At 41.8% G+C, this 21,963-nt stretch overlaps 1 protein-coding gene across 1 annotated transcript; it reads right to left on the bottom strand.

Moving 5' to 3' along the window:
* Nucleotides 1-213: 213 nt before the first annotated feature.
* On the bottom strand, nt 214-21,891 carry LOC124255464 (gamma-tubulin complex component 4-like). Its single transcript, XM_046689382.1, is given in 17 exon segments — nt 214-632; nt 1,969-2,108; nt 2,767-2,883; nt 3,369-3,503; nt 3,842-4,019; nt 4,501-4,624; nt 5,842-5,946; nt 7,061-7,217; nt 8,515-8,639; nt 9,821-9,998; nt 10,379-10,574; nt 11,162-11,241; nt 11,481-11,537; nt 19,320-19,439; nt 19,441-19,484; nt 20,578-20,713; nt 21,754-21,891. Coding segments are annotated over 17 exon segments (1,974 nt in total). The 5' UTR covers nt 21,829-21,891; the 3' UTR covers nt 214-625.
* Nucleotides 21,892-21,963: the final 72 nt, after the last annotated feature.

The following is a 21,963-nucleotide window of genomic DNA, read 5'->3' on the forward strand; positions in this document are numbered from 1 at the left end:
AGAGACTTGTTTGGTTCCAAAACATAAAAATACGTTATCAAAAACACGCCAGGCACATCATGTCTCGTAATAATCAAGTTATGGGCAAATAATTGATTACTGCACGTTTGTAAATTTCTCCTGTTTAGCGTTTTATGTAAGGCACTGGAGACCTATATATCTCCGATTTCCCATTTGCGATATGACAGAAATAACAATATACTAACACAGAGATTACTATAAAACATTTGATTTTGATTTTATTATTCATATTATTTACACTATACAGTGAAATGTGTTACAGAAAAAAAACAATATAACAATATGTCATTTATCATCAACTGTGACATTCTGCAGGACATAACTCTGCAAAAAGAATTCAGCATCTTAGACTTGTTGCCTGTGCTCCTACCTGTAGCATAGGAAACATGTTACAAGACCACAAGAACATCATCTCAGCTGTACATCTGATATACAGTTTCAACAAAAGCATCAATTCATTATTCAATGCTACAGTATCACAAGACAATGAATTGATAACTTAGCAATTAAGTTACAAATATTACAAGGTCTTCCTTAGTCAGTATCTCCTACATAGTTCCTTCTTCCCATATAATCATGTCCATTGTCGCGGTGATCCTGTTTCTCAGATACTGAAATAACAAGGCATGAGACAAGCATGATGCCAGGGACATATTCTGATATATATTCCACCCACCACATGAAACATGACATGATAAAGACCTACCTGGAATCTCAACAGCAAGAGCAACATAACCTACACTGGGAAAAACAAGGACCTATCCTGTTCTGGACCCACTCTCCAAAGGGAGGTAGAGCGATGACTACAGAACCATGTATTTTCGGTTTGAGGATCTACACGGTGATAAACAAGGGCCTATCCTACTCCCAGCACACTTTGAGGATGACTACTACACTCTTGGTTTGAGGATCTACACTGGAACTTAAAATAACAAATATAAACCAGATAAACAATTGGGCCTATCCTGTTCTGCACTCACCAAAGGGAGGTAAGCATGACTACACGGAACCTCTTGGTTTGAGCATATGCCAAGGAAACCACTCCCATCTCATGATAAAGTAAAATTATCTGCTCTTGAGTTAATGATCTACACTGAGATAAACAAGGGCCTATCCTGTTCTGGACTCACCAAAGGGAGGTAAGAGCATGACTTATGAGGACCCCTCTTTGTTTGAGGATCTACACTGGGATAAACAAGGACCTATCCTGCTCTGTGACTCACCAAAGGGAGGTAAAGCTTTGTTTGAATCTTATGGGGCCCTCTTTGTTCTCCCAAAGGGAGGTAAGTATGATCTACCTCATTGTTTGAGGGATAACACTGGGATAAACAAGGACCTATCCTGTTCTCCAAATAGTTAGGTCAACACCAATGGTTTGAGATCTACACTGGTATAAACAATCTCCAACCTATCCTGTTCTGCACTCACAAAGTGAGGTAAAGGACTTTGTTTGAGGATCTACACTGGGATCCTATCCTGTTCTGGACTCACCAAAGGGAGGTAAGGATAACTGGGGACCTCATTATTTGAGGATCTACACTGGGATAAACAAGGACCTATCCTGTTCTGCACTCACCAAAGGGAGGTAAGTGCGACTACTAAACCTTGGAATCTCTACATGGAGATAAGCCTGATATAAACTAAACTCAAAATGTGCAGACAAAGAGGAAATACTATTCAAAAGGCCCTACAAGAAGATCAGGCAGCCCTTGCATTGTTCATTGCATCACAATCTTTTGAAGATAGTGGGATAGGAGAAACGTGACATCCCTGTCACTGAGTGTGACAACATGTCTAAGGCATGTGTTAGTGAATTTCACAACTCGCCTTTTTAGTCATTGATTGTCCAACCAACTTGCCAATTTGGAGAATAATCGTTATGAAATGAGCTTTCTTTTGAGCTGCAACATTTACATTATAATGGGAGAATGGTGTGCACTGGTTTACCTGCCCAACTGGCCTCCAGCTGTAGAGAAATATCTGTTGAAGTCGAGTCTCAGCAACAACTGGGCAAGATGGGGGCTGGCATTGTGACTCCGCACACTGGACAGTATCTTGAATAACAAGCTGGACTGACGTTGAAAGTTCTGCAAGCAACATAACACACCATCAGTGTCAGCCTGTAATACACTCAGACATAAAGTAAACACTCCTCAGTTAACATATCATCATGATCACAAAAGATATCTTGTATTGTGGAAGACTATTTGATGATATTCCACATACATAATATGGACAAAAATGGAAAATAACGATGCCTCATGTGACAGTATACTGACTTTTAAAACAAAAAAATAAACCAAAAATAGTTTGTTGATAAACTATTTGTCAAAGCAAACTGCAACTCTTCAGTGATGCAACAATGAAATGTAAGCAATCAAATACAATGACAGCAGTGCGAAAGTGCTGCAGAATATTCCCAGAGCAAGTTGATCAACTATTTGGTTCATGCCATGAACATGCCAGAGGAGTTGCATCATCATGGGATGATTTCCCAGTTATCCATAACCCCTGCAGTGCAGAATAGCTGTAGAGTATTGTTTTCACTCTGACTGTTTTAGTATCTATCATGGAGATATCCTACATAATCAGGGTAAATCATGGCTATAAAAGCTGCTATTAGTTGATTCAAACTGGAAATCCCATGGAAAGTTGATTTGAAACATTGAAAACATAGAGGCCAGCTATTCCTAAATGTAAAGAATTTGGACTTTACGATCACAAGCATCTAAAACCTTACTGTACCTTTGCAATGGTCTGGAGCTGTGGAATAGTGTGTGTGATGTTGGCTGACTCCGCTTCATTCACAAGTCGGGAGAAGGTGGAGCACAGCTCCAGGATGTCAGACAGGCAGCTGGATACCTGCAAAACCAGAGTGAGTGAGTGCATTAGTGTGAGAGAGTGGGTGAGAGTGAGTGTGAGAGTGAGTGTGAGTGTGAGAGTGAGTGTGAGAGTGAGTGTGAGAGTGAGTGTGAGAGTGAGTGCAAGTGTTAGAGTGAGATGGTTTAACCCTTTAAACAGTATTCCAGAACATGTCAGCTATCAGTTCAAACTGTGATTCGCATCAAAGATCACACGTTTCTGGACTGCCAAAGAACCAACTCTGCACAGGAGATAACAGGGGCGTAGGTGACAAGGTTACTTGAGCCATCATCTCCGCATGGAGACGACTCTTACAAAAAGCATGGCATTATGATCAATTCTAAGTTGTTTGTTCTACACTGCAGTTAGCAATGTTTCCTTCATTGTAGTCTCACAAGCAAGCCTTCTATCTGGCTTGAGACCAGGCTTCTACTGATCAGTGTTAAGAGCAAATGCAGCGACATTGTAGCATGAACATAACTTACAGATTTCATGTGAACAAAGCTCTGTGACAGTAGTGTGACTAGGAACTGCTCATGGGCCAACTTGACAGCTTCGAAATCTCCTGTTGAGTTGATCTTCTCCAGCAGAATGCCATACTGAGACTCAATCACATCAACCTGTATAAGCCAAATGAATCAATTTACATTAGATGGACATTTTGACCAAGACTTCACATATAGCATAAATGATGTACTAGATGACTGTGCATTGTGCATAAGAATATTTACCCCTGAACCTGTATCAAACAAGAGCACATTAGACTAAAAAAGACAATGTTGATTACAGTTTCAGCCTTAAGTGCAAGGAAACTTATTGGAATAATTTCCTGAAACAATCAGAGGCTCAGCTTTGAATATTGCAGTCTGTTCTTGGTGACAGCTTTCTCGAACAACTGACTGTAACAGTAGCAGGGCAATCTGCTGAAGTACCACTGACCACTATGTGCCCAACTCACCTGAAGGTAGTACTGTAGATTATCCACAAGGAACATCATGTGTGTCCTCAGCTGCCACTTGGGCGCTTCCTCTGTTCGGAGAGTCTTCTTCTTACGTTGCATTTGAAAAGTCCAACATGACTGCAGATCAGTCTGTGTTTTCTTTACTGCCAACAGGAACCGGAATATCCGGTTGTACCTAGAATTTTATTTGAATTTGACTCTGACATTGTTTCAACATTTTGACTGCATCGTGAGACAATAAGCATGGTTTACCTTTAGCACTACTCAGCAAGTATCATTGCAGTAGAAACCAAGAATGGGTGACAAGCAGAATACCAATATACGGAACCTTACTTGTGTGGTTCTAGCATGTTGTGCAAGGGTGTGTGTTTGAGTGCGTGGTATTTATGTAGTGATCTTGATCATGTAATTCTCTTATCTGAGTGGTATTTACATGATAACCATGTACTTTTAATACTTGGATCTTCTGCATTGTGGCCGTGTGCCTGTAGTACTTGGGTGCTCAACTTAATAAATGTGTAATTGTGTTGTACATGATCAAGAAATGCACAAAGAACATACATAAAAGAAAGCATGCATTTACATTTGATTTGTTTAAATGTTTATCAAAGCAAGGTGTTCAGGAATGAAGAGGTTGAAGTTGCAGGTGTACTCACTTGTCCAGGATGTTGGGGGTAAAGAAGATGTGTAGAGGCCACTGGATGGTGCAGGTGAGACCCAGACACTTCCAGCCTGTCTCCGCTGTGCCACCTGAGGTTCCATCCTCCGCCAGACCACTCTCTGTAGATGAATCAGTCAGTCATGTGGGTTTAATGCTACATCAAACATTTCAGTGACACAGACCAGTCATTCTCCAACTCACAATCACATGTAGGGAGACAAGCATTGTCACTAAGGTGACATAATCCCCCGACGCAAATTATCAAATCAAACTTAAAAAGTAATGAAAGATTAAGATGAAGTTAAATGTCAACAAAAAAATGACCAGTCAACCACTCTTGATATCTTGCTCTTTAGTTGTTCAAACACACAAATATTTTCAAGACTGACATTAGACATTGTCATGGATGTCATAGGGTATGAAATATGCAAAAATGGTACTAAAAAAATTGCTTATTGAAAAATATTCAAGGGAAGTCTTGAAAGTCTATGAAGAACATCCAGTGAATTCAGGTTAACATGCTGAAATCTTCAGTGTCGTAGTGACCTTGAAAATTATGTGAAGGTCACCAAAATTGACTGGGCCCTCCGCCTTCATTAGATGAAGCTTGGTGTCAAAAAGGAAGAAAGTCCAGAGAATGGTACTTGAGATATCTCGCTGACCACCTTAACGTGCAGGTTAACACACTGAAATCTTCAAAGTGTCTTTGTGACCTTGAAAATTAAGTGAAGGTCACCCTGTCACTGGGCCCTGTGCCTTCCCTAGATAAAACTTGGTGTTGAATATGAAGAAATTCTAATGAACGGTTCTTGAGATATCTCGCTGACAAGGGTAAAACGTTAAAGTCCCCTTGTGACCTTGAGATTCAGGTCAAGGTCACAAAACATGACTGGGACCTTTCTTATACTGTGATGAACCTAAATACCAAATATGAAAAGAATCTAGTCAACGGTTCTTAAGATATTCCAATTCGTACGTACATACGAACGGACGGAGCCTAGTACTATATCCCCTGCTTCGAGCTAAACGTGCGGCGGGGATAAAAATGGGGATTAAACCCATGATCAGCAAAATATTGGCAGTACCCATAATGGTGATTGTTCAGTGCAATGATGGAAATAACATTATCTTCTTTTCAATACTGTACCATAAAAAAATCAATGAACGTTATTCTTGTTGCTTGTTCTTTAACACCTGGTTCTTTAAGTAGCTGTTACTATTACTCCTGCTACGTGATCCGACGATAATAGACAAAAATGTTATCATGGTTACAGACGTAGTGACATCACATGATATCACCAGTATCAGTTAACACATTAATAAAAGCTTGGCCTACTTTTCTCTGCAGCTTTAGATGTAACAGTCAGGTGGAAGTGTTGAAAGAAATTTTCATCTTCAAGAAGCACATTTCTCGCAGACTGCTGATACGCCATATTGACATCTGGAAATGGAAAGTGTTAACTGTACAGCATTAACCTGACAACTAATATTAATCTCCATTCTGAGGTGAGGTGAGGTGAGGTGAGGTGAGGTGAGGTGAGGTGAAATTGGGTTTAATGTCGTGCTTGAGAATATTTCGCTCATATGACGACGTGCATGCGTGTGTATGTGTATGTGCGGCTGCTTGTACTAGCCCAGACTTAAGCTGGTTTTATAGAGCTAGCCCACTGAGATACCATACCATAGTGAAGCATGAATACCCCACTCAGACACATTATACTGACTACGAGCCGACCAGTCCTTGTTGTACCCATTAATGCCGGGCGCCAGGCAGGGACCAACAAGTACCATATTTTAACGTCTTTTGGTATGGCGCGGTCGGGGATCGAACCCACGACCTTCCGCTCTCCGGGCGGATGCACATCACTGAGGCGGTCTCTCCATTCTGATGATGACAACGTGTAACGTCAATCAATCCAAGAAATGACTTGTGACAGTCACAGTGGAACGATGGAAACAAGGCCTGTGTATACTTTACATGATTCATTTAATCTATTGTGTTGTTCGTGGAATTTGTCCTGGCAGTGTTGGCTGTTGAGAACTGACAGCCCTGATCGCACTTACGTGGCACATTAATGGTGTTACTTTCAGGCCTAAACAAACACTCAACTGATTACGTTATATTGAGGAGCTGTAATGCTTACTGGTACTACATCGCCTGAAACTTCACAGTTAACTTATCTGTATGTGTTTCTTATACTTTACACTAAATAATCTCAGCAACAGCAACATATCCGAGATAATTCTTTGTTTTTAATATCATTTTGATACCATTATAGACTGACTGACTGACTGAGTATGGTTTTACGCCGTTTTTAGCAATATTCCAGCAATATCACGACGGGGGACACCAGAAATGGGCTTCACAAATTGTACCCATGTGGGGAATCGAACCCGGGCCTTCGACGTGACGAGCGAATGCTTTAACCACTAGGCTACCCCACTGCCCCGATACCATTATAGAAATTATCATAATCAAACAAATGTATCAGAAAAGTCAGTGTAATTGACGTATGTCAGGGTGGGGGGTCTGATGTCAGTGTCCTGGTTCCCACCATGCTCTGTTGTTCCGGTGGGCGGGGCCTTCAGTAGCTGCTGGGCCTGGTCTATGAAGGCCAGGTACAGCTCCCCTCGGCCCAATAGGTAGAAATCCTTCATGATGCGGATTTGGTTGATTAAACCAGACTCCTGGACTATCAACACCCATAAATGCTGGAAAATAACAAAAACATGACTTGGCAAATGATTGTGACAGTCAGTGAATGAGTGAGTTAGTGTGATTGAGTTGGTGAGACCTAGATGAGTGAGTACAAAAGATTTATTATTTGTGTATTACTGGACACCAAATAATAGTCAATGCAACTTCATATACACATTAACTAAAGCTTCACAAAAACATCATTGCATCATAAAGATGAGGAAATTAAAATGAAAGACTGAAAGCTCCTTGGATATCAACACGGCAAGAAAATGAATAAAAGTAATTTCAAGTACCCGTAAGTGATTTTGTTGGTGGTTTTGAAGTACACTGACCCTTGTCTTTACACCAGTGATGAAGTAGATATAGAGAAACTTACAATAGGCTGCATATACACTCCTAATTTCTCGATAACAGGTTTTGATTTCATTAGAATTACAAACCACTTGAAAAATGAGCAAACCTGTATTTTTCATCCTTGTTAAATATTATCCGTCATCATTTGCAGTTAGGTTTGTGAAATTATTAACATTAATACTGTCACAATCTTGTGAATTCGTCATAGAATACTGATAACAAGACATTAACTCTACAGTTTGCAACAGTCAATTAGTGAAATACAATACATACATGTATGTACATGTGACCAGAGTGCATTTTAAGTTAAATCACAACATTTTTGCACAGAGGGCTTAAAATTACCAATAACATCAGTTTAGTCATGAAAGTGACCCGTGAAGGTCCGGGTTAGAATTGGCCTTCAGTAACCCATGCTTGTCGTAAGAGGCGACTAACGGGATTGGGTGGTCAGGCTCGCTGGCTTGGTTGACACATGTCATCGGTTCCCAATTGCGCAGATTGATGCTCATGATGTAGATCACTGGATTGTGTGGTCCAGACTCGATTATTTACAGACGGCCGCCATGTAGCTGAAATATTGCTGAGTGCAGCGTAAAACTAAACTCACTCACTAGCCATGAAAGTGAGGCATCCATCCACATATTAAATGTGACACATCAAATCAGGATTTCCAAGTAATGACAAGTATTGTTTATATTCACATCGTGCTGGTTCATGTGAAACAGGAACTTTGTTTAACGCAGTACTCAGCAATTTGATAGCAGTCTTCAACGGCATATGACACATCAACCCAAGTCAGCAAGCCAGACTATCCGATCCCTTTATCTGTCTCTTACGACAAGCATGGGTTGTTGAAGACCAATTCTAATCCAGATCTTAATGATTTGAAAGAGGAAGTAATGCAATGAATGTCAGTCAGGAATTACTGTGTTAGTTGTGCGACACACGTACCTCAGCAACGTATGTCCTGATCTTTTCTATGAGACTTTCAAACTCCATACTGTTGAATAGAGACGGCTTAGAGAGCTCATGTAGAGCCCTGGCAAATTCCTGTTCTCGGTGTTTGAGTATTGACCCTGCAACATACAAAATCAGACTCAACTATGACAGGGAATTACTGGCTGTAATAAAATTGTAAAAATAAGGAAAACATTTTCAGGCAAAATTTTTAAGTGGTTTTAACTGGGATTGGAATTCCAGCCATATCACAACAGCATCCACCAAGGCACTCGGACTTGTACCACGATGTGACATCAACTTGACACTAACACTCACACCAGAAGGCTATAAGATTATCTCACATGCTTTGAGTGATCGTGAATATTCATTTCAGTTTGTATTAAAAAATATATTTTCATTGTGTGATATATTAGGATTCAGATATTAGAAAATTACAGCTATGGCTTATAGATTATTAGAAGCCTAAGAAAACATGAACTAGACATACCATACAAAATGACAATACAAAATGACAAAAGTTATGTCTGTAATTAATAATGAAAATTTGTACAAATGATAAACCATACTATCATGATGACCAGTGTCAATGAGGCAGTCTAGACTGCATTGTTAAACAACACTCACTCACTCACTGGATGATTATGATCGGAGTATAAGTATCTGGGAACCTTCATTGACTCTAAGCTGAACTGGAACTCTAACACTGAAGCCCTATACAAAAAGTGTCAACAACGTCTTCATCTCATGCGTAAACTGAGATCTTTTAATGTTAACCCATCTGTGATGTCATCTTTTTATGTAGCATTTATCAGAGTATTTTAACATTTTCCTTCCATTGTTGGTACGGGTCTCTCTCAGTTCATCTCAAATCTAAAATAGCCAAAATTGTAACACTGCAAGTAAAATCGCTGGAGTCAGATTTGAATGTTTATCATCAATATATGAGCAGCAAATCGTGAATCAAGCTGTCAAAATCATATCTGACCGTACTCACTACTTAAATTCGGAATACAACCTCCTCCCTTCAGGCCGCCGCTACAAAGTTCCAATTGTGAAAACTAAGAGAGCCCGTACATCCTTTATTCCAAGTACCATATCTCTCTTAAACAAATGTGAAGATACCTAAATCAAAGAATTTATGTAAATATGTTTGGTATCTCTCTAATGTGTCAGTAGCTCTGCTGATGTAACACAAATTCCTGAAAAGGCATTAAAGTATTATTCTATTCTTCTATTCTATCATCAGTCATTTCTCTTCCAACTTTTCAATCAGTTACTGCTCAAAAGCACTTCCTACCTATTTTCTGTGCTTGAGGTTTGTGTCTATCATTTTCGAACATTTGTACTGACTCCCCTACAAAGAGGATGTGGCTGGACACCCTGGCCGGGATGTAGGTGGGAAGCAGGTCCGCCTGCACCGTGAACTGACTGACTGAGGGAGTCTCACCAGCCACACTCGACAGGTTCAGGAGGCGCTGTGGAATACAATCTTTGTTTCATGACAATAGTAACGTGTTATTTGCACACATCATATTTGTTTCCATGACAGCATTTTACAGGCTATCTGTACAGTCTCCATTTCCATGACAATATCTTTTTCGTACCAGGGTGGTGGGGTAGCCTAGTGGTTCAAGCGTTCGCTTGTCACACCGAAGACCCAGGTTCGATTCTCAACATGGGTACAATGTATGAAGCCCATTTCTGGAGTCCCATGCTGTGATATTGGTGGAATATTGCTAAAAGCGGCTTAAAACTTAACTCGTTCACTCACTCACTCTTTCTTGTACCAAACACTTAGCACCATACTTTTGACTATCATTCCTGCTAATATTCTGCATAGAGTTTCAGCACCTACATGCAACTGCCTCCCAGTTACTCCCATGATGCCAAGCTCATCATCTTGTGTATCCTGCGTGTCTTCGTCCGTCTGCTCACCTCGTCCCCCGCCTGCCTTCTGTATGAAGAACTCTCGGTATGGGTCGATCAGACTCCCGTGGAGCAGCCAAGCACACAGCTGCTTAAACATCACACCATGACAGACATGGAGTACCCTACAAATATACATACTCTCAATCAACAACACTGGACACCATTAGGGGAAGAAAGTATCAGCATCATGTGCTGAAGTCTGAGGTGACTTTTGTTTGCCACACTCAGCAATATTCCTGTCATTATGTATTCTTGCTTTATGATGTCAGTCTGTACAAGATATTCCAATGATTGACATCATGAAAATTGATCTACTCAATTGAACAAACATTTTTATTGACACATCTTGTGGGGGATGATGGGGGTCCTCGAGCTTTGAAACATAATGTGATGATAAAGAACAGTGCATGATTAATGAAAATATCACAATAATTACCAATTTCCAAGTCAGAACTCCGTCGTCACTAACAAAACAATAAGCAACCCATGCTTGGCATAAGAAGCAACTAACAGGATCAAGTAATTTGCCTTGCACGACTTCCAAATTATTTAGATCTACACTAATAATGTCAGTCACAGGACTATTTGGTCCTGATTCAACAGATGTAACAGATTCATCTGTCAATTTCAGGTTCTATTGCAAGACATACAAACCAAGGGAGGCAACTCAAACAGAGCATTATCTACAAAGCTGATATTGAAAGCTCACCTATTCAGAGCTTCTTTCACAGATGGTAATCCACATATAGAGTTCTTGTGGATAATGTCCAGAATGTAACAACCATGAGCCTGTAATTAAACAAATCAGATATTTGTAAGCTTCTCCAAGACCTTGTTTCAACTGGTAAAATAACATTTGTCCTTAACAAATCTAATCCATTATTTTTGAAAATAATGTTGTACTGTTATGAACAATATTTATGCTGAATCTTTGCAGCATTTAAAGATTTACGAAAAAAAAGAAATATAACTAACATGGACAGTAGAAATATTAGAAATAAAAATATAATACAACCAAAAATGATTACCTTATGTGATTTAATCTGTTCAATGACAGACGAAAGAGCAGGAAATAACAGTTGGTACTGAAATGAAAACAGGACAACTTAAATGTTACAAAAATGAAGGACAATCAATACTTTCTGACAGTATGAACAAGAGCTCCCAACCACAGCTACATACTTTCACTCAAGTTCAATAATTACCTATCTTTAGTCTCTTTTCATTCACTCTGATGAGCTGTGTTGATGTGAGTCATAAATTCAAAGTGATGAGATGTCAATCATGACAATGCTTGAGACATTGTAGTAAATTATATTTAGAATGCTTGAAGTCTGATTTATAATAAAAGGATGTCAATCTAAACATCTAAAATGTACACTTTACTTTTCAGGTTGTCAAACATTATCCAAACATTGTGTATGTATAAAAATATGTATTTTTGGGGATAAAAATGATATTTTACACTTATCCTGACTCATATTATCTGCTTCTCTCCTCGTTCTGCCCATGGTACAATGGAAACTTCTGTTTCTATTTTCCCAAGAACAGTAAAAACATCTCACCCGAACACGCCTCCTCCCGCACCAGCGTCCCCATGACCATGAGTAACTCATTACTCTCTCCATTTTCGAGGCCAAATAGATGTTTTTATATGCCAAAATAGTAGAGAGTGGGGACGGTTGGGAGGGATCCTGAGTCAGGATAATTACATACATATTTTTTCCTTATCCTGACTCACATTATTTGCTTGAATTTGTCAGAAAGGTGGTGGGTCAGCCACCTATTTTGGATTCATACATACTGGTCAATTAAACCCTCAGGAACTCTTCAATCCTCTGGATGTAGAAAAACTGGGTACCAACCTTTTATCCAGTAAATCATAAAATTTTGTGGATTTTAAGACGCGCATGGAACTATATTCCTGATTGTCTTTGGTTGATCCATATGTTAAGGATAGAGCGTAAACTTCACTGAATCGTATCACTCATCCTCTGATTTACGTACTACATCAATCCTCTTGATATAGAAAAACTGGGTACCACCTTCTTTTTATCGAAAAAGTAAATCATACAATTTTGTGGATTTTAAGACGCACGTGGAATTATATTCCTGATTGTCTTTGGTTGATCCATATGTTAAGGATAGAGCGTAAACTTCACTGAATCGTATCACTCATCCTCTGATTTACGTACTACATCAATCCTCTTGATATAGAAAAACTGGGTACCACCTTCTTTTTATCGAAAAAGTAAATCATACAATTTTGTGGATTTTAAGATGCACATGGAATTATATTCCTGCTTATCTTTGGTTCATCCATATGTTAAGAATAGAGCGTAAACTTCACTGAATCGTATGGGCTAAGGCTCCAGGCTAGTAATACAGCGAGCATGAGGTGCCGGGATCGAGCCCACCTGTGACCGGGTGTAAAAACCTTGGAGTCAACTTTGTGTTTGGGAGCATTAGACTATGTTTTGCCAACCACATTCTCGAAGGCCAGTAAGGCGCTATCAAAGTCAGTCTCAGGTTCTTTGTTTGCGTAATCTTTTTCATGACTCTTCACAAAAACACTGGTTGAGGGAATGTATACTGCAGTATGCATGAAGACCTTCCTAAGATATTGCTAGGCCATACCAATAGCGACTTCCGATAAGACAGTTTATCACTGTCGAATCTGGTAGCTTAGATTTGTTCTAATGCTGGTTGACCGTTTCAGAAATATGTTCAGGTCCGAAGTAGGAACTTTAAACCTCTTCTGTTGATGGCTAGAATGCAGCTAATCGGGCAAAACCTGCTCGCCGCAGAGCAACTATTGCGCTATAGCGCATCTCGCTGTCTTGTTGTAAATGCTGCCTGGCTCTCGCGTCACTGTTCTTTTCGCCGAGTGCAGTTATCCCATGTTGATGTTTAAATTCGGTGAAGAGGCGATGGATACCATACCTAGGGTGTCAACATTACTAGTGTTGATGCTCCATTTTGCTTTTGTCCGCAGACGTTCTCTGCTTGTTCAGGATGGCTACATTCTGTTGGATACAGTCTAAACTTCACAGACACAAATGTATCCATGTGATAATACAATGAAACTTAGGTAAACCTGTAGAGGTTTCCAATTCTTTGAAGAGAATCTTCCTTGGGGTATATGGTATATAAATGCATTTTCTGCGACTGAAAATGGCATGTGACAGTTGTAACAATGTTTTAATAAAAGATTGTACAATAAATAAAAAGCCTTTTTTATTTACTATCTGCTCTGGACAAGATGACATCCTCATAGTCACAGCCTAAGGCCTAAAAAAAAAAAGCTTGTGGTTCCGATTTCCTGACCGACCCTAAATATTCCCGCCGAGCCTAACAATTTTACTCACCACATAATAAAAATAATTTATTCTGACACATAAGTAATGTAAAAATATTTTGCAAAAAAACCCCAAAAACCTACCTACCTACCCTAGTTCTGAAATGTAGGAAATCGGAACCATAACATTTATTTTTTTTGGCCTAAGTCATGTTTCGATGAAACAGCAAAAAATAAAATTCATATCTGAGTCTAACCCCCAAGTTTGGTTCAGCTATCCCGAATAATTTAGGAGATATGCTTCGGACAAAGTGTGACGGACGCACAGACACCACGAATGGATGGACGGACGGACGGGGAGGAACTCGTTTCTATATAACGTAAGAGCACTGAAAGGGCAAACCCATAACAATATAGTCAACTCTGACAGGAGATAAAATGGCAATGAGTGAAAGGAGCCTTCAGTGGATAGTCGTTAAGAGCAATTCGAACACAGAACCAAACCAATGATCCGAGACTCAATCGGTCATGGTCGCAGGACACTGTCCACTGGAAAAAACAGACCAACCAAACTGAGCACAATCTGTGCGTGTCGAGCTGTTAGTGGCGGATAAAAGTACTCGGCCTGCTCCAAATAGTGGCGGAGCAAATCTCTTCAATGGGCAGTGCCGCCGCAAAAGCTTTGGACACAGCCACTGCCCTAACCAAGTGAGCCTTCAACCCCTCATGGGGAGGCTTACCCTTAGCCTGATATGCTGCACAAATAACAGAAACAATCCAGCTAGAGATTGTTTGCTTACCGACAGGAACCCCAGCCTTCCCGCCACTGTAACAGCAGACCAGTTGGGTACCCGTACGGATACCCTGCGTTTGTTTGATATAGACAATTGCGGACATCCAACGGGTGAGCACACGTAGGAGTGGTCCCCGATGTAGAAGGTTGGGTAAGAGTGGGAAGATCAACAGAAGCTGTCACGTGGAAAGCGTGATCGATCTTTAGACGGTAACTATCCGGGAGGCGAATAGTGACCCGATCCGGGTGGAAAACGGTCAGAGCCGGGTCGGACGACATTGCGTGAATATCACCAACCCTTCTACTGGATGGGCTGGTTTGCCTGAGAGCAGGTCGAGCCAGATCCACGCCAGCTAAGAAGCGCTGTATAAGAGAGTGCTGCCCAAGAAGAGCACCATCGACAGGGGTGTGAAAAGTAGAAATAGCAGTGGAGTAGCCACGAATGGTCAAGGCCGCCAAACCCTCTTCCAAATGAGACTGAAAGAACTCCAGAAGTTGGACTAAATCCGCAGAAAAGGGATCTGCAATACCCCTATCTGAACACCAGCATGCATAGCAGGACCACCTATCCTCATATTGAACGTTTCTCCAATCCCACCTTGAAGTCATAATTGTGTCTGCAACTGCCACAGGAATTCCACGTGCTTCGAGGCTAGACCTTACAGAGGCCAGGCCACCCACTGGATCTGTGGATCCGGGTGCGGCACCCCATTCTGAGTGAGAATGTCCGGTTGTAAAAGTAATAGAACAGGAGACTGAGCCAGAAACCTGAGAATTACTGGAAACCAGCTCTGTGACGGCCAAAGAGGTGCCAGTAGCACAAGTAGCCTAGCTGGCTGGGTGGGTAGCTGGGAGAGGACACTGGGGATCAGCGGTAGATTTGGGAACACACACAGTACCCTGTTCATCCAATCCAGCAGGACTGACTGACTATGTTTGGTTTTACGCCGCTTTTAGCAATATTCCAGCAACATCACGGCGGGGGGACACCAGAAATGGGCTTCACACCAATCCAGCAGGAAAGCGTTGGAGGCCAACGCCTTCTGGTTCGGTATTCGAGAGCAGAACAGTGGTATCTGATTCGTTCTGACAGACGCAAACAGATCCACCTGGAACGACCCGTACAACTGGGAGATAACTCTGAATATCCGCCGATTGAGCATCCACTCGTGCGGGGCCAGAATCCAGCGAGAGAGCGCGTCTACTCGAACATTCTCCAGCCCAGGGAATCATCTGACAATAGTACTGGTCGCATCACAGTAGGAACTCCCACGTCTCCCTAAGGAGTGGTGGAGACACCATGCCGCCTTGCTTCAGAATGTATGTAATGGCTGTACAGTTGTCCATTTGCAGACAAACAACCTGACCCTGAACGTAACCCCGGAAGCACTCGAGTACCAACCTGGCGGCTTTCTGTTCTAACACGTTGAATCGAAGTCGGGCTTCAATGTTGGACCAGCGCCAGGACACCAACAGACTGCCCAGAACAATCCTCCAGCCCGTTAGGGATGCATCCATTTGAACTGAGAGCCGACATCGGGAGGCTCAAGGGGAAACCCTTGGACAGATTCCTGACATTGGTCCAGCACTGAAGGTGAGGGAATAACCACTCGGGAACTGTGAGACACTTCTCCAGATCCTCCGAGTGAGCCCACAGACACACCAACGCCTGCTGTATAAGGCGCATCCTCAACCACGCCTGTCACACTACAGAGATGGTCGCTGCCATGTGACCCAGCAACCGGAACCATGTCCGCGCCGGGGCCTGGGGACAGCAGAGGAACGAAGAGACCATCTCCTGCACTCTGGTGATACGATCGGGCGAAAGGGAAACCAGACCCTGATGTGTTGTGAATCTCGCCCCTAGAAAAACCAAGTCCTGGGTGGGTACTTGGTCAGATTTCTTGAGGTTTACAATCAACCCCAGACGGATTAGAACATCTAACACTACATGAGTCTAGACTTGCTGGCTGAGGTAGTGCCCACAGCAACCAGTTGTCCAGGTAAGGATGACAATGCCTTCCTTGCGACCTTGCTAACGTTGCCGGCACCAACATGAGTTTGGTAAACACCCTGGGGGCAGTAGATTGCCGAAGGGGAGCATCCGAAATTGGTAACAAATCCCGTCGCACGAGAACTGAAGGTATCCCTCAAACGAGGGATGTACTGGCACATGAAGATACACATCCTTTAGGTCGATCGACGTGAGCAAATCGCTGGGCTGAGCAGAGGTGATCACCCGACCGAAGTGTCTCCATCTTGAAGGAATAAACCTCTACCATGCGATTTAACCCCTTGAGGTTGAGTATGGGACGGAAACGTACAGACCGACATTTCCTCTTCTGATCGAACACGCTCTATGGCGGACTTGTCCAGCAAAGCCTGAACCTCGCAAATTCCCGCCTTGACCGAACAGGACAGCACGGGGGCGAGCCTCACTTCCATAGTGGTAAGTGACCGACAGTAAAGGTGGACAGCACCCAAGGGTTGTTTGTAGCCTTCTTCCATTCCGACCGGAACAGAGACAGGCGACCACCCACAGGAATGTCGCGCAGAAGCGCGTGGAAGGTCCACTGCAAAACAACCGGCAGGGTCATAGTCGTCTGAGGAACACGCATGTCTACCTCTCTCCCCAACCGACCCCGAGAAGGCTGCTGTGAACATGCAGTAGACTGCTCCTTGCTTCCACCCTTCGTGGGGCTCCTCCTCACAACTTGCAACGGGAGTGCGGGAGCGAGAACCCCAAAGTTGCTCCAGCAAGGCCTTGGAATCCTTGAAGGAGGTCGCTGCAGCTGTCCTGAATGACCTGCTGTGCCCCCAGCAACAATGTCGTGCCCAGTCGAACGGAAGGGCCAGCAAGGTCAGCTGTGTTGCCGCCAAATACCTCAAAGTTGACAACCACAGCTGGCGCATACCAATGACCGCGCACATGACCTGAGATGCCGCTGATCGTAATGAATCATGGGTCAGGTGAGCCTGCACTTCGGTAAGCTGCCGGAGCAAAACAACATTCGGCGAAACATCACCAGTGTGTGCATCCGGTCTCAGCACGTGTAACACGGTTCGTGACAGCAGAAGGAATGATGATTCGGGCTAGGGTGCTTACCTGGTTGGCCACGCATGCGTGGTGGGGAGGTTACTCCACATGGTGGGGGTCCGTATAGTAAATTAAAAAGGCTTTTTATTTATTGTACAGTCTTTTATTAAAACATTGTTACAACTGTCACATGACATTTTCAGTCGCAGAAAATGCATATATGTACCCCAAGGAAGATCTCTATGAAAAAGAATGTATATTAGCCAGTGTGGTCCTCTCCCGAGTTCCGACGAAATAACGGTGGACCTCCAGTCATTTCCCTGTACAATGTATGACATCACCGGTGCATTATCAGGTTGACCACCATTATATTTGCTGTAATAGGTTCACTGAGTGTGCGTGTATGATTTTACGTCGCTTCTGCTGTTGGTTGTGATGTATAAAGGATATATGAAGAGTGAGTGAGTGAGTGAGTTTGGTTTTACGCCGCTTTTAGCAATATTCCAGCAACATCACGGCGGGGGACACCAGAAATGGGCTTCACACATTGTACCCAAGTGGGGAATCGAACCCGGGTCTTCTGCGTGATGAGCCAACGCTTTACCCACTAGGCTACCCCACTGTCCCGGATATATGTAGAACATGCAAGCATTAATTTTGATGGATGACTCATTATGCAGGGAAAGAAACCTTTCAAAATTTCCCACTAGACCACAGGACCAGTGAGTGGACAATAATTAGTGGTCCTGTCAGTACTTCACTGGTCTAAAATAACATTCACAGATTTACTTAACTATCAAAACAAAATTCACTGGCCACCAGAACCACTGCAAACTTATCATTTTGTGGTCCTGATGAATTTTTACTAGCCATGGACCACAGGACCAGTGTAAATTTCGCACACTGTTATGAAAGAGGATTAGCTTGGATTGTTGAACATAGGAACTTTCCTCCCAACCGTCCTGTTGAGCAAAAATGGAGAGAGTGAGTTATCGTAAGGTCACAGTGATGCTGGTGCACATGCTCTGGAGGAGGCGCATTCGGGTGAGATGTTTTTAGTGTTCTAGGGAACATAGAAACAGGTTCCCACTGTACCTTGGGCAGAAGGGGGAGAGAAGCAAATAACATGAGCCAGAATAAGAAAAAATATAAGCTTTTCCTAACATTGTATGGTCATGATATCAAAAGAGAACTTATTATAAATCCTAACAAATGTGACTAGTAATTCACCACAAATTGACAGTATCAGTCTGGCGAACACTACACAGCACAGAAACAATACCCAACTCATAGGCGGATCCAGAGGGGTGGTGCAGGGGTGCGCATCCCCCCCCCCCCTTTTTTGTCCTGAAAGTTTATTAAATGACCATTGAAACTCTCATGAAAATGAAGTGTGCACCCCTCCATTCCCAATAGTGTGCACCTCCCCCTTTCTCAAAAAGCTGTATTCGGCCCTGCAACTCCATCTTAAATATATAAGGATTATGTTCAATTGCCTAATTTTCTATAAGAATGTCCCTACTAAAACATACATTCCCTGATCAGGTGAAATCTTCCCCAATTGTAAGCAGGGATGAGAATGGGTTTGAGTGACAAAACGGGAAAATGAGCCAGGGTCTTGGGGGCAGCAGGTTTAGACAATTCACAAGAATGACCCCAGCACGATCAAATCCGTGGAATTCCACGGATCCGCAGAAACAGGGAGATGCTCACCTGCTGTAAGACAGGGATATGCTCACCTGTTGTAAGGCACATTGTAGGTGGGAGACAGGGAGGTGAGGATCGGCAATGATGTCTTGCTCTAGTTGCAGCAGCAACTGCCTGTAATCCTGGAGAACTTCATCCAAACCATGACAAAAAAGCCTTGATGTACATTCCATGTAGGTTTCCACAAACGGAGTTCTCTGGGAAGGGAAGATCGTCAATGTATATCATCAAGTCAAAACAATCAAACTGGTAAAGAGAGAAGTCACAAGTTGATGGTTAACAGAAAAACTCTCTCACTTTCAGTCAAGGTGAGTTAAGTCACTTCTGGTAAAAAACAACCACAAGCTCATAACACATATCAAAATATATCCTGATTGTTGATTTATTAAAATTAAATTACATTATCCTAAAACCACAATGACGGGACTAAATGAACTTGCAAGTAAAGCTCATTATGCCCTCCCTAATGCAAAGTTTGTTCACAAAAGGTGTCCTCAAGTTTACAGAACATATTATGCTGTATAACTTTCAGTAATATATTTAGTGTTCTATCAGTTACTATGAACATCATATGAAAATATCCATAATGAAATTGTACCCAGACCAACAAATTACTAATCAACTGAAAAATGTAAGATTTACAAGAGATTGATACAGATGCAAAAGATGAGGAAATCCAAGCTGTGAAATTGTATTTACAATCTGGCATGAGCTAGTGGCTGACACAAAGCTATGATTCATGCTTTCTTAATATTCTGCTGAAGTCTGGTGCTAATCACTGGCTCAGTACGACTGCACTTTACTCAATAGAGGATATCTGTATACACCTTATTCCAAAAACTTTTATATTAAAGGAGTGATCATGAATAGCGTCTGACCCTCTGACAAATCCGGCAGATTCGCCAACGGTCCGATAGAAATCTACAACCTGCCGGCCCCAGTTTCTGACTGTATATTTCACAATGACTTTGACTGAAGTTGTTATATGTGACATGTGACACTTGTTTGCTGTTTATAAATCTTATGTTTGTTAATAATTTCAATGCCAATATAAGAAATATTAAATCTGAAATGTGTGTTTAATTTTATTCTATGGGTCCTGTGAATTTTCAATGGGTCAGACAGACATCTGAAACTTACAGGACCAAAAGTCCTGTTACTTTGAAACACCATTCGTGAACACTGTTAAAGTACAGCAAATATTTTCATTTAAATGTGAAAGGTGAACAGGAGGTCAAACACACCCAGATAATTTACCTGCTGGTGTTTTATAGCTGCAGCAAAGCCTACCTGCATTTTGGAAGCTCAGAGTAGATCCATATTTGTGAATGAACACCTTGAACCCTTTGTACAAGGTACCCAAACGACATAGCTGGTTCAGTACATTCACTTCAGATGGGTGGATAAACGGGAGGTCTTCCAAAACCTGAAAAAAGATAAAGTTCTTTGGGGTTTTGACTGTTAGACATTAAGGTTTCTTTAGTTGGGTAATAATATGAATGAGTTACTTCTACATATAATCATGTATAGTTCCGTTTCCTATTCTCGCGGCAAACAAGTTTTCTTCTGAAATCGCTGATGTGCAACACTTAGCGGTTGTTTAACTTGCCGGCCGGTAACTAGAAAGTGGCCGAAGTCCGCGAGTGATCAAAATCTTGCAATGTCACAAATATTGGTGAATTTTTTACCAACTTGGACATATCATAAATTTGTCCTGCCCTTTCCGACAGGATTGCTCTTCCATACACTCCATAACATGACTTCCTTGTCATACCGCTAAGAATGGGAGAAGCCTCATTTCATCAGTGGCAGATGGCACTGTTTATAACTGGGCTCACAAGTGGTAATTCAGCTGATGGATCTAGCAGATGTTAGAGGAAAAGGCCCTTTGTTTAAAAACAACAAGCATTCACACAGTAAGAATTGTTTGTGTTATTTTTTCAGCTGATATCTTTAAGTATCACGAGAATAGGAAACGCCTTCCTACCACTCTCCTCTAAATTATCAAGAATTAATGACAAGTGGGCTGATCATAAATGATCGCATCAAAGTTTTGTTTGTTTGGTGTTTTAACTTTACACTCAGCAATATTCCAGCTATATGGCGGCGGTCTGTTACTAATGGATGCTACCCTAATCGAGTCTTGGCCAGACAATCCAGTGATCAACAGTATGAGCATTGATCTACTTAATTGTGATAAGATTGTGTCAACCAAGTCAGCTAGCCTGACAACTGTAGCAATAGAAATACTGACAAAACCCTCTTACCTTATAATGAGAAATCTTTAGTACCCACTTTACTATTCCTACAAGACTGAACTGAGTTCACGATTAAAACAGAAATTGACAGCAAGGCCAAACGACACTGTAACCGGCAATTTGACAACTTAGCGCAGTTAGTCTACTGCACTGGCAACAGATCTGTAATTGCCGTTCAAAATCATAAACATTAGATATGTCCACTAACTTTTATTCCATCTCCGTTGTCCTTGAAAACACCACCACAGTGACCTGTCAAGGCAAGAAGAACTTCATGAAGCATGGCTCTACGTCATTAATTTTACTTCTCTATCTTTCCACCATAACAAGTTTGTACCTGGCGGTAAATAACAAATTATCTCCCTTGACAAACTTTTTTTAACACCCTAACTTCTTTACTACTAGTATTAAGATATTG

The sequence above is a fragment of the Haliotis rubra genome, unplaced genomic scaffold (genome assembly GCF_003918875.1).
Source record: "Haliotis rubra isolate DU_JTF1 unplaced genomic scaffold, ASM391887v1 Scf60, whole genome shotgun sequence".
NCBI lineage: Eukaryota > Metazoa > Mollusca > Gastropoda > Lepetellida > Haliotidae > Haliotis > Haliotis rubra.